This window comes from Heterostelium album (genome assembly GCF_000004825.1).
Source record: "Heterostelium album PN500 unplaced genomic scaffold PPL_contig9, whole genome shotgun sequence".
Classification (NCBI taxonomy): Eukaryota; Evosea; class Eumycetozoa; order Acytosteliales; family Acytosteliaceae; genus Heterostelium; species Heterostelium album.
Window position 1 is genome coordinate 102,939 of NW_008805086.1, and position 18,634 is coordinate 121,572.

General features: G+C 29.6%; 5 protein-coding genes across 5 annotated transcripts; 2 read left to right on the top strand and 3 right to left on the bottom strand.

The window, feature by feature from the left end:
- Positions 1 to 42: 42 nt before the first annotated feature.
- Positions 43 to 7,559, bottom strand: pks28 (putative polyketide synthase; the record flags this gene model as incomplete). Its single annotated transcript, XM_020575131.1, has 4 exons — positions 43 to 4,838; positions 4,906 to 5,573; positions 5,636 to 6,193; positions 6,247 to 7,559. The coding sequence occupies 4 exons, from the start codon at positions 7,557 to 7,559 to the stop codon at positions 43 to 45; spliced, it is 7,335 nt and encodes a 2,444-aa protein (XP_020434651.1).
- Positions 7,560 to 9,101: 1,542 nt separating this feature from the next.
- PPL_04223 (uncharacterized protein) lies at positions 9,102 to 12,800 on the bottom strand (the record flags this gene model as incomplete). Its single annotated transcript, XM_020575132.1, has 4 exons — positions 9,102 to 11,018; positions 11,085 to 11,649; positions 11,739 to 12,199; positions 12,798 to 12,800. The coding sequence occupies 4 exons, from the start codon at positions 12,798 to 12,800 to the stop codon at positions 9,102 to 9,104; spliced, it is 2,946 nt and encodes a 981-aa protein (XP_020434652.1).
- Positions 12,801 to 13,214: 414 nt separating this feature from the next.
- Positions 13,215 to 14,448, bottom strand: PPL_04224 (uncharacterized protein; the record flags this gene model as incomplete). The annotated part of the gene is made up of 2 exons (XM_020575133.1): positions 13,215 to 13,881; positions 13,952 to 14,448. 2 exons carry the CDS (start codon positions 14,446 to 14,448, stop codon positions 13,215 to 13,217), a joined length of 1,164 nt encoding a protein of 387 aa, XP_020434653.1.
- Positions 14,449 to 15,142: 694 nt separating this feature from the next.
- Positions 15,143 to 16,052, top strand: slmo (slowmo family protein; the record flags this gene model as incomplete). Its single annotated transcript, XM_020575134.1, has 2 exons — positions 15,143 to 15,174; positions 15,257 to 16,052. 2 exons carry the CDS (start codon positions 15,143 to 15,145, stop codon positions 16,050 to 16,052), a joined length of 828 nt encoding a protein of 275 aa, XP_020434654.1.
- A 292-nt stretch (positions 16,053 to 16,344) lies between these two features.
- On the top strand, positions 16,345 to 18,552 carry PPL_04226 (uncharacterized protein; the record flags this gene model as incomplete). Its single annotated transcript, XM_020575135.1, has 4 exons — positions 16,345 to 16,454; positions 16,554 to 17,270; positions 17,533 to 18,234; positions 18,294 to 18,552. 4 exons carry the CDS (start codon positions 16,345 to 16,347, stop codon positions 18,550 to 18,552), a joined length of 1,788 nt encoding a protein of 595 aa, XP_020434655.1.
- Between the last annotated feature and the right edge of the window lie 82 nt (positions 18,553 to 18,634).

Sequence of the window (18,634 nt, forward strand, 5' to 3'; positions counted from 1 at the left end):
GAATATTGTTTTGAGAGATCAGATAAATTTCTTAATTTTTATTTATTTCTTTAAATTTCTGCGATTTATTACTGTAATAATACTACCAATTGTCAAATTAGGAATTTGTGAAATTGTGAACAAATCTTGTTCAATGTTCGTATCTATAAAGAATTTAACTTGAACTGTCATCAATGAATCGACTCCAAAATTCTTGAGTGGTGTCTCGGCGTCCAGTTTTTGTTTTGGTATTGAAAGTAATGAGGAAAGACCTTCCAAAAGTGTTTCAAGTGGATCATAATTCTTAGATGTGTTTAATTTTCCAGTTTCTCCAAATACCAAATGATCAATTCTATTTTGGCTATGAGCATGGAATTCATAGTTACGAACAGAAGTTATATTGGTAATAATTGGAGTACAATAAAGAGGTTGAGAAAGAATAACTTCAAGTCCTCCAAAGAATTTTGAAAGTGGAACTGGATAAACTCCTCTTGAAATGAAGAATTCTTGGATTCCAGCAGATTCAGCAACAGTTCCTTCACCAAGAATTGGACCTAATCTGATTGATTTCGATTTCAATCCAAGAATATTGTTTCGATATTTACACAATGCATCAACTGCAAGACATGCTGAATTGTATGATGGTTGTGATGCTTCTCCACTATATCCAGATATTGATGAGAATACAATGAATTGTTTCAATGGTAATCTTAAATCAATTGATATTGTGTGAAGATTATGTGCTCCAACAACTTTTGGATCATGAACTTTCTTGATATTATCGAATGTCACTTCATTGATTGGGAATGATTCAAGAATGATTGCAAGATGGAATATTGATTCAATTGATGGCATTGAATTTGAAATTGATTCAATTCTTGATTTCAATTCATTGATATCAGTGATATCAGTTTGATAGAAATGAATTCTTGTTGATTTCGTTGAATTAATGATATGATTCAATCGATTGTTCAATTTTGATTTTGAAAGAACAACAATATCAGATGCATTTGTATGTTTTGCAAGCCATGGAACCAATTCAAGAGATAATCCACTTTGACCAGTGACAATGATTGTATTCGAGATATCAAGTTTGAAATCAATCTTTGGTAATGGTTTTCTATCTTTTGATTCAATCAATGATTTTAGAATTGATTGTTGAATATTTGAACAGTCAATAACAATTTTACCAATTTGTCTTCTTAATTTCATAAAATTGAAAGATTCTTTTGTTTCAGAGACATCAAATACTTTGATTGGTGTCAATTGAAGTCTGCCACTTGTTATATCATTCAATATAGTTTTAATTAAATTTTTACTATAATGAATTCTATGTTTAAATAAATATTGTATATCAACAGAACTGTATTTGACATCATATCTGAATTGACCATATCTAAATTTATTATCATTGATGATATGAGTGACAACCAAATCAGCAATTCTTCCATAAGGTGCCATTGATTTGAAATTCTCTTTCATAAATTCAACAGGTAAAGTATTGATAAGAACATCAATACCTTTACATTGTTGTTTGATTTTATCTGCAAATTCATTTGAATATGAATTGAAAACATCAATTAGAATATCTGAATAATTAGATTTGAGATAATCAATCTTTTCTTGAGATCCAGCAGTTGCATAAACTCGTTTACATTTCAACATTCTCATCACATTCATTGCCGCAATTCCAACACCACCAGTTGCACCATGAATTAAAATTGTATCTTTCTCTGAATTGAAATTACAAACTTCAAACAATGAATGATACACTGATGGATATATAACTGGAATTGAGGCACATTCATTATGAGAAAGTTCTTTTGGTTTTGGAATAAAGAATTTTTGATCATTTATTGAATGTGAGGCTAATGAATTAACTGTATGAAATCCAATAACTTGATCACCAACTTTGAAATCGTTCACATCTGATCCCAATCTTGAAACAAGACCTGACGATTCTATTCCAAAAGGTGGATGATAAATATCACCACCTGTCATCAATTCTTGTGGAAGTAATTGATGGTTATATAAATAGTCTTTGAAATTCAAACCAACAGATTTGATTTCAAATTCTATTTCATTTGGTTTCAATTCTCTTCTGTTTCTGAGTTTGAAATCAAGATTCAAATTTGCCAAAGTTGATATATTTTCAATATTTGTTTCATATGAATTTGAGTATTTTAAAATATCATCTTTGATATTGAAATCTCTATATACCATTATATGATTGTTGATGATACCATAATGAAGTTCGCCAAGTGATTCTTTATTTTGTGATAATTGCATTATTGAATGAACATATTCAATTTTCAATGGTGAATCAATACTGATGATCAATAAATCCAATTCACGATGATCAACAAATGCAGTATTTAAAAGTCCAATAATTGAGTTTGATAAATAATTTGATGATTCATTATCTTTGATGACAACTGTGATTCTAGGTTGATTCTCTTGATATGTGAACATTTGTAATAATTCAACTAATGAAAACATTGTTTGTTGATATTTATCAATTGATTGATGTTCAATTGTTGGAAGGAAGAGAATATTTGTTGAATTTTTAAGAATATCTGATTTAAATTCAATTTCATTTGTTTTAATCAATGATATCGATTGTTCAGAATATATTTCAAAATATTCAATTGGAATTGTTTGATTTTCTTCAATGATGATAGATAATTGTTGAATATAATTGATCTTGAGTTTTTCAATCAATGGTTTTTGACAATGAATAATGAATATCATTGCCTCATCTGGTGAAAGTTGATTTCCATTTGAATCATTTGGTCCATAAATTCTGATATTCTTGAATTGATCATCTTCAGAAAGTAATTCAACCCATTGATTTGGTTTAAGTGCACAATGATCACGAATATCATCATTATAACTCCAATATTGTTTGAATCCACCAAATAGCATTTCAGGGAAGATATTTTTATAAGCAGGTTCTGCAAATAATAGTATTCCATTTGGTGAAAGAATTTGATTACAATTTGAAATTGGAGATCTGATATTTGGACAAACATGAATAACCAAAGACATTACAATCATATCATATGATGATTTTAAAAGTCCTTGATCAACTAAATCTTGATCCAAATCGATAACTTTGAATTTCATTTTCAAATTTGATTTGAATTTGAATTGATTTGAATATTTATCTTTCATTGGATTCACAAAGAATGATGAAACATCAGAGAATGTATAAACAACTTCAACTTGATTCTGATCACCAAGAGAATATAACATTTCATCAAGTTGTGGAATCAAATAGTCTGTTACTGTTCCAGTTCCACCTCCAATTTCAAGAATCTTGATGATTCTCTTTGAATTTGATTGTTTGATTGATTTTGAAATAGATTCCACTGCAATGAATGATGTTTGTTTGAAATAATATTGAATGAATGGAGCTTTGTATAGATTCAAAATAACACCATCTTTGAATAATTGTTGACCATATTCATCATTTCCACGCAATGTTTCAATTATTAATTGAACTCCTTTATCAACAATTTCAAATAATGAGGGATCATCATTGATTATCTTTAAATCTGTTAGATTACATGACTGTAAAAATTCTTTACCATCTTTCAAAATTTCAATCATTCTTGAGAATAATTTGATATTTGTTTCATTTGAAATGAATTTGAACCTGATCATTGATTCTTCAATTGATTGATTTAAAACTTCATCAAGATTGAATTCTGGAATATTCTTTGAAAACATTGAAAAGATTATCTTAATTGCATCTGGTCTATATTCATTGACTTTGAGAGAAATCATTGAATCTTCAATGAGAGGAGATGGAATGATTTCATTTGGATTTGAAAGTTGAGATTCTTTTAATTGATAGAATGTTTCAAAAAGTTCATCATTTGGATATTTGATTTTGTTCATTTTCAATCTTTCATTTGTTCCAACTGTGAATCTTTTCATTTCTAAAATCAATTGACCATTTGGATGAATAAGTAAACAATTTCCAATACATTCATAATTTTTGATTTCAACAACTTTGGTTAACAAAAATAATTGATCTGGTGGATTTGATTCCAATTCTTGAACAATTTGATAATTGATTCTCATTTCATCAATTGATTTGAAAATAAAGTGTCTTCTATCATCAATAATACCAATCAGTCCATGAGCACAATTATCAATCAATGTGGAATTGAGAATCTTTGAAGGTGTATTTGATGTTGATTTCGTTTGTAAAACTGCAAATGACATTTGATTTCCAATCGAAATCGATTTAATATGTTGGAATGCAGGTCCATATCTCAATCCAAGTCTGAGAGTCTTCTTGTATAATTCTTCTTGTGTGAATGTTGTCAAATTACATTGATTCTTGAATGATTCAATATCAATAATTTGATTGTTTGCATTTTGAAGAAGAGTAACTGATGATTTTGCAGATTGGAACCATTCATCTTCTAAATCATAATATTCAGAATTCTTGTTGAAGAAATCGATTGAATATTCAAATTTTGAAATCTTTTCAATATTTGTCATCAATTTTTGAGATTGACCATTTTGATTGAAAAAGAATGGTTTGATGAATTCCAATCTATCAATGAGAATATCTTGTTGTTTCGATTGGAATATTTCAATGATTGCTTCAACATATGCAGCACCTGGAAGAATTGGACGATCTTTCACTTGATGATCTTTCAAATATTCAAATGGTTTGCTTCCAATATCAATATCTGAGAGATAGCATTCATTTCCATTGAAAACTGATCTTCTTCCAAGAATTGAAGTTGATGGTCCATTCAATCTTTTCGATCTTGAAAAATGAGTTTCTCTCCAATAGATATCAGAATCCCATTGATATCGAGGAAGAATTGAAACATTATCTCTCCAAATTGGATTTGAAATATCAAATTGATTGAATTGTGATTTGAAATCAATTGACACCAATACAATGAAGTGTTGCCAATGATGATTTGAATAATAATTGTTCATCTTTGTTTCTTTGAATTGGTGAAATCACGTTTGCAGATGGAATTGTTTGTGTTATCAATCCAGATAATGTTGGATGTGGTGATATTTCAATGAAAACATAATCTTTCAAATCATCTTTGAGATCTCTGACAATTGAATCCAATGTCTTCTTGAAATATACTGGATTTCTGATATTTTCATAAATATATTGAGAATCTATTCCGTCTGATTTCAAATCACCAGTTACTGTTGAATACCATGGAATCGTTGATTGATTTGATTTCAAATCATTGATTTCATTGATAACTTTATCTTTGATAACTTCTTGATGTGATGAGTGGAATGAACATGGTGTTCTGAGGAATGTGTGATAGATATCTGATTGTTTCAATTGTTTTGCGAATTCATTCAAATCATTATTGTTTCCAGTGATTACAATTGAATTATCAGAGTTATAACATGCAATCTCAAGATTTCGAAATTGATTTTGATAAGTATTGATGAATTGATCAGAACTGATTCCAACAACTAACATTCTTCCAGATCCAATTGTTTCATTTTGGAATGATGCTCTCAAATGAACAACTTTGATTGCATCTGATAATGTCAAATTTCCAGAAATATATGCAGATGTGATATCTCCAAAACTAAAATAGTTTTTTAAATTTAATAAGTATTCTTATAACTTTAAATAAATATAAAAACATACCTATGACCAAAAACAATTGATGGATTCAATCCAAAATGACGATAAAGTTCAACCAATGCAACTTGGAATAAGAATAATGCAGGTTGTGCAATAATTGGTTTGTGAATATCATTTGATTCATTTGGAATTTGATTCATCTTTTCAATGAGACTATATCCAGAATATTCTTTGAGTAATGAATCTAATTCATCAACTGTTGATTTGAATATTGGTTCATTCTCATAAAGATTCATTCCCATTTGATTCCATTGTGGTCCTTGTCCACAAAATACAAAAATCAATTTCTTTCCAATTGAATCTTTGATTGTCGACTGACCATTAATCTCAATTGATTTTGAATTGAAATCATTCCAATCTTTTGCAATGATCACTCTTCTTTGATAATGGAATGATTTTGTCAATGATTGATAAAGTGCAAATTCTTTCAATGATATTCTATCTTGATATTCTTTTATTGATTCAAAATATTTATCATTTGATGTTGATGAATTTGCACTGATTGGAATCAAATAATATTTATCTCTCTCTTTCTCTGAAATGTTTGTATCATTTTTTGTACTGAATTTTAGGTGTTAGTTTATTAAATTTTACATTTTAAATTTCTTACTTACCAATGATTATGTGAATGTTTATATTCTTGAAGAATGAGATGACTATTTGATCCACCAATTCCAAATGAATTGATTCCCATCATAATCAATTGATCTTTTGGAAGATCTTCAATTTGAGTGATAACTTGAATATTCGATTGTTTGAATGGAATCTTTGAATTCAAATTTGATAATTTGATTGTTGGAACAAGTTTACGATTCTTCAACATCAGTGATACTTTGATGAGTGACGCTATTCCAGCAGCACTTTCAAGATGTCCAATATTTGATTTAACAGATCCAATTTTCAATGGTCTTTCTGGTGAATGATTTGAAGAGAATACATCAATCAATGCATTCACTTCAATTGGATCACCAACAACAGTTCCAGTTGAATGTGCTTCAACATAATAGATTTGTGAAGCATCAATATTTGATCTTTGAAGTGTTTGTTTGATATTTTGAGATTGAATTGTATTTGATGGTGTTGACATTGTATCTTTATTACAATGACCATCAGCATTAACACCTCTTCCTTTTATGACTGCATAGATTCGATTTCCATCTCTTTCAGCCAATGAAAGTTTCTTCAAAACAACAACACCACATCCTTCACCTCGAACAAATCCATTTGCATCTTGATCAAATGGACGACAATGTTCTCCAAGAACCCCAAGATTATTATATAATCTTGAAGTATTTGGATCAAAAATTGCATTTGTTCCACATGATAATGCAATATCACATTCACCATCTTGAATGTATTTGATTGCAAGATCTGTTGAGGTTAATGATGATGAACATGCAGTATCGACACACATCGATGGACCTCTGAAATCGAAACAATATGAAACTCGATTTGCAATCACAGAATGTGTCAAGAAGTCACATAAAACTTTTGGGCTTGGATCGAGTTGACAATAATTGGCTTGGAGTTGGGAATAATCAACGATTGAAATACCAACAAATACACCAGTATTCGATTGACGAAGAGATCTCACTGGGATTTGAGCATCTTCCAAAGCTTCATAAGCAAGAGTGAGCATCATTCTTTCTTGTGGATCAAGAACAACTGCATCTTTTGGTGATATTTCAAAGAATAATGGATCAAACTTTTTCCATTCTTCGAGGTCTAACAAACCAGCATTTTCGGTTGAAATCAATTGATGTTGGACGTAAGTATCTGACCATCTTTCTTTTGGAACTTTCATGATTCCATCAAATGATTTTTCCAAAGCCTCCCAAAATTGTTGTGGTGAATTTACATTTCCTGGAAAACGTAAACCTATTCCAACTACTGCAACATCATTATCCGATGAAAAATTAAAATCCATGATAATATAATCGAGTTAAATGAAAACTTATATTTTAGTAAATATTAATTACAGATCGATCTTTTATAGAATAATTATTTAAAATTAAGAAATCTATTATTTATTTTTGATTGAAGCTAGGTATTTATAAAATCAAAATATAAGAGTCAATCTGAGGTAGAGAGACATTTTCAAAAAAAATAATATATATTGTGAAAGAATAATCCATAAAAAAATTGGTTTAAACCCTAAAAAGAAATATATACAAATAAACATTTATTAATCCTCACTAATATTGAGCTAAATTAGTATCTAAATTTAGTCATTATATCTCTACCTTCATAGATTTGAACATATTTAGTTTGAAATTAACTTCTGATCAAAAATTTCTATAGATACCATGAAAGAGTGCTCTATTTATTTGAAAACTTGTATGGTGTCTAATTTTTTGTTAACCGACAAAATAATCTTATTAAGAAGAATTTTAGTTACCAACGTAGAATTTATATTTTAAAAAAGCTAAATATAAAAATTAACAACTCGTGATATGTTCACAGAACTAATGATAATCACGACAAATTTGTTAAATTCTTGCCAAATAAAGGAATTAGCAGAGGGGTTTTCAATAGTGAATTAGTAAAATTGACCACCATTAAAGATTAACAAATATGATAAGATTTATCTTAATTCAGTATTTATTTTATTTTATTAGTGAAAATCTTATCAGTTTATTAGCATATTGCATTATTTATTACACTACAACTAATTCATCAGATATCTATTCGTCCATGTGAGCGAAATTTTTTATTTTTTAACACAACTTAATCTCATACAGGTGTTTCCTTATAAATGTGTTATTTAATTTTTCGACCACCACATGTAGTGGTGTATTTAAATCTATTGAACAATGGAAATACCAACTAAATGTGGTGGGGTGTTACTAATTAAAACGTTGAATACTACCACCTGTTGCTCTATAGATTTAAATACACAACTAAAGGTGGTTAAATAAAACAAAAATGTGATACATTTCCATTTAAATCAACTTGCTCTAGTATTCACGTTTTAATCAGTAACACCCAACCACAGGTGGTGGTTGAAAAATTAAATACCACATTTATAAGGAAAAGATAAATTGTTTTAAAAAATAAAAAAAGTTCGCTCATATATACGTCCAGCTGGAAATGTATTCTAACAAATTTCAGCTAAACACATATTTCTTCATTCAAAACATGTGGTGACACGCAGCTAGAAAAACACACAGTTATTATATTTATTCAATCCAAGGAAAAAATCAAAATTATGTGTTCTCATTTGACAACAACAAATGGGAACAAATTCTCCAAGATGACCCATCACTCAGAACAAATTGTGCAAACATATTAGACCAAAAATAGATTTTCAACAAATAATATAAACAAAATAAAATTAAATAAAAGATGAATAATTAAAATGTTTTAAAAATATAAATTTTATCTATCTATAATTCATATTCTAGTATTTTAAAAAGATAATATTATCGTTATTAACATTAAATCAAATAATAATAAATAATAATGATAGCTATCTTATGAATTTAAATTGAGATTCATTTATAGGTTTAAATTGAAAGAGATTGATTAAATTTCTATTGAGTTGATATCGGTTGATTAGTGGATAGTGATATTTAGCATTACTCAATATAAATAGTTTAACACAACGAATAGAGTGATACTCAGCTTGTTCCAATGTTGAAAATATCAAGTTGATCTGCTCCAAGGTGATCGGTAATGGAAAGTTGCGAGCTTTAAAACTATTAGTTTTAATTGGAAGTTTGAAAGCAAGCTTTTTGATAGTCGGTTGGCTCTTGATGAATTCAAAGTGATTGGCATTGAGACTACCTTTGATTTTAATATAATAGAGATTCGGAGATCTTTCAATTAAACGAACTAAACTTCTTTGGCCATGGTCATGAAAGCTGGTAACAAACTTTGTAAGATTCTTCAGTTCGATTGGCCAACATCCAGTATGGGTAAGATATTGATCGTATTTGAACTTTGTTATCAGTAGATAGTCTTCTTTGGGAATGACAGGTTCGTCATCTAATACTTCCTGTTCTTGTTCTTGATCTTCTTCATAATCTCTGCAGAATCCTAGACGAACAGATACACCTGGTGGCACAGTAAAGCTAATGTCGATAAATGGCTTCTTTTGTTTGAGTTTTGAAAGAATGGAGAATGTATGATGAACCAATGATTCGGTTTCATATCGGAAGTTACTGAGAGATTTGAAATTTCTACCAACGAAATTAATAGATTGGAGTTGATCATTATCAAAATGTTGAAGAAATACATTCATATGATGACTTTGTTCCTCGTGATCGCTCAAGATGATATTTCTATTTCCTTCAACATCTGGATAGTAATCCCTACACTCCTTAAGAGTGAATAAACTGCTGTCTAACATTATCTTTTCATCTACAATTCCACTGTCGAAAACAAGAATGTTCGTATTAGCTTCTGAGTCGGATTCTGCTCTACAGGAACGTACCTCTCTGAAAGCCAAGTGTTTGATTTTAGTTGAATTCGCAAGATAGTAGTAATATTTATCGCTACCTCTATTCTTTGCATCGATAAATCCAAAGTATTGTACATATGATTCCAGTTTTTGAAGGCAAGAATGCATATGATCATAGGGAATGAATTGGATTTCTCGAGATGTCAAATGTAATGGTGCATTCTTCAACAAACAATATTTTGATCCAATCGGAACGGGCAACACTATGCTAATGGTTCTCAAGGGATAGTTTGATAAAATAGAAGAAACAATGCCGTGAATTTGACTTGATATCGTTGACATTGAAACAATTGATCTTGATTTGGGATTCTTATCCAAGATCAAATATTTGAATATTTCTTTTAAAATAAATGTACTTAATGTTGGATTTGTTGATGATGTAGTTGAATTTGAATTATTATCATCTGAATGTAGAGAGAAATAAGGTTTGAACTCTCTGATTCCTTTTAGAATATTGGACATTGGATGGGATCTTATGAGATGGTTGATTATGTTGGCAGACTCTGGTTTGTGCTGATATAGTCTTTCAATGAGCTGATCAATACATAATCTTCTTTGGGTTGAAAGCAAGGCCAACTCATAACTTCCACGAAGCAATTGTTCCAAATATAAAGATAGGAATTCGAGATTGTCTGTTTCCAAAAGGAATTGTGTTTCCTTTGCGATAACTAATGTATAATGTGAATTATTTGAACGCAATTGTTTTCTCCTGAATAAAATAAATTCGTTGATAGTCTCTCTTGGCGAACTAGTCAACATGATGATATCGGCAAAATCAGAGGATAATAATTGATCCCATTCATACTGTTTGAAGATCGATTGCATTGTAGACCATTGGATGTAGGGTGCAACCGATTGGAGGAAATGGAGATGTTCTTTCACTAAAACCTTGTAATCATACTCTGAAAATATTTGATGATGTGACTTGAATATAGATATAATATGTTGTGTATTGACCCTTAAATGGAGTGATTCGAAAATAGCTTTTACAATGTTTCTTTGTAGATTGGCATCTCTCTCAATACTCCAGAGATAGATCAAGCAATCGAGTTGAAGAGGGCTTTCCACGATAACTTTAATTTTGGTGTTATTGTAGAGCCCCAAGATAAAGCTATAGAATTGCACCGGCAATATCAATGCTCTCGATCGGTACATATCCAAAACCAACAGTGATTGCTCTTTGTTGAACGGTAACATCTTCTGAATCGAAGTATGGAATTCGGGCATTTGAAATATATCGTCACTGAAAGATTCAAACAATTTCAATGCAGACTCCACTTCAATCGATGAACTGGAAAGTGTAAAAAGCTCAAGCTCTGACTTGATAAATCCACTTAACAATGAATATAATGATTGAAAAGATTGCTTAACTTTTGGAACTAGGAAAACTGAATCTAAATATTTCAACTTTGATTTTAACAGTTCTACATTCTCCTGCGTTTTCAGGCTGACATCTGCATCATAATACTCTTTGAAATAACTAAAGTATTTGGCAAACGAAATAAGGTTATATTGAGATGCGCCAGTGGAATCAACATGTGGATTGATGAGATACCTGGAAAGGTTAAAAAACAAAGAGTTATTATTAATATTTGTAAAGTGCTTGTTATTAGATTATAGATTATATTCATTATGAATACATACTGAAATATTATTCTATAGTGTTTTGATAATTCATTGATTCTTGTTGGATTGATATTTACAATCGAAAGTATTGCGATGGGTGGCGATGCTATTGGAATGATCGTATTGTTTAACAAGTCGATGACACGCGATTCAATGTCGAACCAACTATTAAACTTGGACATTTGTGTATTTAAATAGATAATATCTTGGCAATCCGATTGGAGCAATGAAATCACAATGAGATTAGCTATATCGGAGTGATCGCACATTGACTTTAGGTAGTCAATGAGTCGATCATCTTCAAATAGAAATTTGTTATTTAAAAACACATCCTTAAAAGAAAAGTCTGGAAGCGATAGTTTGTGATTCTTTAGGAAATCAGACACAATAGGTTTCAATTGATCTCCTATCAACTTTTTATTTTTATCATTATCAATTGAATCATTTACATATCTATAACTATCGTATTCGTATAAAAACTAATAAAAACACAAAGTTTATAGTTAAGACTCTATCGTTTTATATTTTAATTTTGATTTTACTAACCTACCTTAACAGTTTGATATAATATATCATTTTCTTGAAAACAATATTGTGATAAACTATGAATAGGTCGATAATACTCTGAGAGAATAAACAAACAACTACTTTTAAACTTATTAAAACTGTATTGATATTTATCCATTTTAGTAAAAAAACATAAAAAAAAAGTAAAAAAGTAAATATAATTTAAGTGGTTAATAGTTCTGTTCACAAAAGAATCAACAAAAATTTTTTTCTCTGTAGAAAATTTGTGGTGACTATTTTTTAATTATTAACCAATATTAAATTAAATGGTTTTAATATCTCTTTCCATCATTAAAATGATTCATAATGGATATTTATTGAGTTTGATCTAAAATAGTTACAAAACGGTTCAAAAAAAAAATACCAATAAAAGAAGAAATGAGAAGCCAGCTTCAGTTATTGTAAACCACATCATATTTCACATAATACCAGTCTAAAGATTCATACAATTTAAATTAGTTTCAAAAATTAATATTCTTCAAATTTTCTTTTTTTTTTATTAAAAATTACCATATTTTTATTTGATCAAAGTTGGAATATTGAATGCTAAACATTAGAGTACTACTATTTATTTGAGTTCAATAATAATAATAATAAATAAAAATAAAAAAAATTGTTACATATATATATATATTTAGTTAATAAATAAAAAAATATAGATATTTTCTTATGTATACATGCTTAGAGCTTTCGCCATCGTGCTGTGTGCATGCTCAGAAGAGCTCTTACTTCGTATTGTAAAGACTTCTGATTTAATTGGCAAAATAAAAAAACTACTAAAAAAAAAAAAAAAAAATTTTCTGTTGCATTGATGTTATATGCTGGGATATAAGAGTAATATCCAAAGCGTACATCTAATCAACACCCAATTAAATTAAAGATAAAAAACACTGAGAAAGAATCTTTTCTTTATTTGAATAGATTTGTTTATTCATCATCATTTTCATCTGTTGTCCAACCTAAATCATCAAGAAGATTCGAAACTTTTCCAAAAAAGAATTTGTTACCATTCACCGCAACTGCTGGTGGTTGTTGTAGATTAGTTAGCACCATTAATGTTGATGATGTAGTTGTGATTGTTGCTGTTGCTGGTGTATCTTGTATTACTTTTTGTTTCTTTGTAATCTCTTTGTCATTGTCATCATTTACAGCATTGTCCTTCTTCTTCTTTTGTTGATAATAACCTTTATTGAATTTTCTTTTATTCTTTATCAAATTATTGTTATCTGTTCTTTGCTTATCTTTTCTCTTTTTATTTTGTTTATTATTATTATTGCTAACAATACCACTACCATTACCACTCAACTTTATATTATTTCTTTTACTTGATTCCAATCTCTTTTGTCTTAATTTTAACAATCTTTTTTCATTGTTATTTGAAAAATCAAAAGGTATTTCTTGATCATCATCTATTTGACGTTGTTGCTGTTGTTGTCGCTGTTGTTGTGTCTTTTGATGTAGTTGTGACAGTAATAGGTTTTGTTGTTGTTCACTTTTCGAATTGATTGCCAAAGGTGTAGTAGAGGTAGCTACAAATATCTTTTCGTGAACCTTACAATAGTTTGAAGATCTTTTTATCAATCGATTACATTGTCTGTTTTAAATTAATAGAAACTGGATTAGCCAATCTTATTATTTCGCTATATTATATTATAATAACTTACTCTAAATTCTTTGTTAAACCACTACATCTATGTTTATCTTTGGTTGTAGAGTCATGATATTTACATAACAACAAGCTGTTGTTGTTATTGTTATTGTTATTGCTATCATTTGCAATATCATTACTACTGGCTGATTTAATATTGATAGAGGTTCTACATCTTCTACCATTGGATTTCAAGTAATGACAACGATTTTCAATACCCGATTTACCGAATCTATCAAAAATCGATTTAGCTATCCATCGTAATCTTTTCTTTTTAGTATGATTATTATTATTTTTTTTAGATTTGCTATTGTTACTCTCTTTATTTAATCTATTTTTATATTTCTTTCTTTTTAATTTTAAAGATTTATTAAATGATCTATCTTTATTTGATTGTTTCTCAGTGAATACTGTTGTTGTTGTTGTTGTTTGATGATCATTATAATCACTATTATGATTATTATTACTATCTCTTTTTCTCTTTAAAGAGGAAATCTCTAACAATAATGACATACATAATACATATGAATACAAATATAGATATAGATAATAAATTATCTTTGAAAATCAATAAATTAAATTAATTAATAAAAAAATAAAAACCGAAAAAAACACAAAATAAAAAGGCAACAATTAAGTGGTGGTTACCGCTTTCACCACCCAATTCTGAACACAATGAAAACACCTAAAATTGAGTTGTTTTTAAAAAAAAATTAAGTTCTATTTTTTTTTTTTTTTCAATCGCAATTGTTGATTCTGCAAAACAAACATTAGTTGTTACTATTCTTGTTTTTTTTTTCATTAATTAATTAAATATATATAGTAAATGGGTTTCTATTAAAATATAAAACCTAAACTATAATAATAATAATAATAACAAAACAAATAAATAAAACATATTTAAATCATAATAATTTTATCACTTGATGTGTTAAAAATCGTTTTTTTTTTTACAACTAATCATTACCTTTTGTTAAAACACCTATCTTTATAATAATAGTACGATTATAAGCAATTTTAGGGGTTATTCTATTTTCAATTCAATAAATATCTATCTTGTTTATAATACCATCATAGATCTATCTATTTAATTAATATTACTTTATTTTCCTATATCATTACCTACACTTTTATTGTCAATAACAATAAATATTTTACTTTAATTTTATTTTTTTAATATATTTATAATACACATAATATAATAATAATGTTATTCGATACAATCTATCATACATATAAGTAAGTGTTATTATAAATATGAAGTTTGTTTCTTTTTATTTTTTGTTTTATTATATTAACAATTAGTTTTGTTATTTTACAGACATCTTTGGACTGATATATCGTTGGCCAGTTGGAGAAAATATCCGACACCAGATAGACCAGATGTATTAAGTGTAGATTTACTGTCAAAGGAAATCGATCCAGAGACAGGAGTGCTGACATGCACCAGATTGATTATATGTAAAGGTTCGATGCCGACTTGGTTGAAGCCAATCGTTGGTAGTAACGAGTGTTTCTTCTACGAGGAGACAACTGTCGATCCAAAAACACAAACGATGGTCTTGAAAACCAAGAATCTCTCATTCTCTAACATCTTGGGTTTGGAAGAGGTGTGCACCTACACACCCGATCCAAGCAATGCAGAGTGGACACAGTTCAAACAGGAAGCCAAAGTTACATCGAGTGTCTTTGGTGTCGCGCGTAAGCTAGAGGCGTTCTGTCTGGAGCGATTCAAAACCAATGCGACCAAGGGTCGTGCCATCATGGAGCAGGCCATCCAGAAGGTGAAGCACGAAGCAGAGGAGATCGAGCAGACCATCGACAAGGCAATAAACACCGTCGTTCACGAGGCAGAGGAGCAGTTGCACTCGATCGACAAGATCATCACCACAGCAAAACTCGAGGCCGAAGACACCTTTGCCGAACTCGAAGCAAAACTAGACAAAGCACTCAACAACGTTAAAGCAAGAGACGCATCGATGGAGGAAAGAATTACGAATTTCGATAAAGCATTTTCAAGTTTGCGAGCGGAACTGACTTCCGATCGTTTAGGTATTCCTTTTACAAGAACAGAGTTTACAAAATATACACCAAACGGTATAAATAAATCTTTATAAAAATATATAATAATATTATAATTATCAGAATAAGAATCTATTAACATTCTATAATAGAATAGAATGTTTATATTCTAAAGATTCGATCGATATAGTTTAATATTCTGAAAAATATCGTTGCAAATAATGATTTAAGATATTTAATTAAATAATCATTATTTGCAAAGATATCTTTTTTTAAAAAAAAAACAAAAAATTAATATATTTTTACATTCTTCTTACTTTAAATAAACATTAAAGTAATAAACAAATAAAGATAAATTATAAGTAAAACATAATAGGTAGTTATTAGATGAATATAGAAGATAAAAGGATAGATAGTTTATTTAAACAATTAATTAATAATTTCGTTATAAGAAATACAATCTTTCAAATTCAAAGAGTATTGATCGAAAGAGAAAAGTAAGATTAACATTAGAAATATTAATATTTTGTTAATAAATAAAAGATAATTAATTGATTAATTTTTCTTTTGTTGTATTTTCTATATATATATAAAAGATTGTTGGATGATGGTTATGAAAGTAGTTATTATGATATAGTTAGGTCTTTTGATTTAATGCCTCTCACTCGGAATCTATTGCAGGGTTTGGAGAGTTATGGATTCAACAATACTTCTCCGTTACACAGAAGAGTACTGCCACCACTGTTGAATGGCTACGATGTACTGGTTAGAGCGAATCATGGAACTACAAAGATATCTACTTATGTTGTGCCGATTCTCCAGTCGATTGATGTGTCGCTCGATGCATGCCAAGCACTAGTCATTGCCGCGTCGCGAGAGATATCATTACCGACCAACTTGATATTCGAAAGAATTGGAATTAAAATCGAAGGTCTTAAATCTTTTGGGTTTGGCGGTGCTTACAGGGGTGAAATAGAACAAGATGAGCTACGCTCTACCAACCATCAAGTATTGGTCGGTACGCCAGGTCGCATGTGGCATCACATTGAACGAGGTGATTTCGATGTGTCGCAAGTCAAGATTGTCGTCTTTGAGAGCTATGACGATATGATCGACCGAGGACATCTCGATAACCTTGAATTAATCCTATCGAGATTACCACCGAATAGTCGTCGGTGGTTCTACACCGATCGCGATGAGAATCAATCATCTCTGTCATTCACCGACAAATACATGACAGCCAACACAATATTCATCAAAAAAACTTTAATGTCAGACTGGACCAAAGAAAATGCAGCTCCAACCAAAATAAAGTATTTTGATTAACTTTAAAAAAATAAATTTAATTATTTCCGCCGTTTAAATCGGATCTTTTTTTTTTGTTTGTGTTGTGCAAATCATTTGTAGTTTATTAATACTTATTTATTAACAGAATAATAATCAATCGATCAAGCAAACAATCAATCAATCAATCATGTCGATGGTAGATGACTATAAAACAATGGATGCAGAGTTATTGTCTCGCTATGAAAAGGTAGTGAAGAGTAGATGGCAGAAACTATATATTTTGGTTAGATATGTGATTCTAGAGTTGGTATTTCTCGTACAGATGCTACCTAGAACCCTATATTCTGGATATTTCTACTTCTTTGGTTACAAGTTATCGTCATCACCGTGTACAATTCATAAAGATATTAGATACTCTTCGAATCGTTCGAGAAATGTAATGGATGTTTACGAAGCACCGCGTAAGGTACAGGGCAACCCAGTAGTTGTTTTCATTCATGGTGGAGCATGGGGTCATGGTTTCAAAATGCAATATATCTTGTTGGGTCGTCGTCTGGCGATGCACGGTGTAACAACTGTCGTAGCAAACTACACACTTTACCCACCAGGTCGAATTGAACAGCAGGTGGAGGATGTAGATGAGTTGATGCACTATCTCAAAGATCATATCGAAAGCTATGGTGGACGACTTGACGATATCACTGTGATTGGACACAGCGCCGGTGCACATATTCTTGCACAGTATCTTGTGACTGTACATAGTAAATCGACTGACAACAAGATAAAAATTAGAAACTATATCGGTATGTCTGGACCATTCGATATATCCGACCACTTTATTCATGAAACAAAGCGTGGAATTGAACATATGTCGCCGATGCGACCATGTTGTAATGGTCCATCAGGATTCAAACAAGCATCTCCAACCCATCTAATACAGCAAAGACCTGATAAAACTGTTGAATTACCATCAATGTATTTCCTACATGGGTAAATATATAGAGAGTTTTAATAATAGGGTTTAATATTAATATAGTTCATATTTATAGTGACTCTGATTTGACTGTTCCACTGGAATCAACGATTAAATTCTGTAGATTAGTTCAACAAAAATCGAAATGTCACACCCAAATATTGGAGTATGAACATGTACAACATATTGAAATTATATTCCTTCTAAAAGATGTCGAAAATTCTGTTGGAAAACCATTTATTCATGAACATGCAACACATACAAAGAGAAACAACCAGTCCGTATTAATCGATGTTTTACAAATTATTTTTAGAAATAATAATAATAACATTTAAATCAATGGATTAAAAAAACCTAGTCAAATACAAACGATCTATTTATTATAAACATATTTTATTTATTTCTTTAAATTTCTAC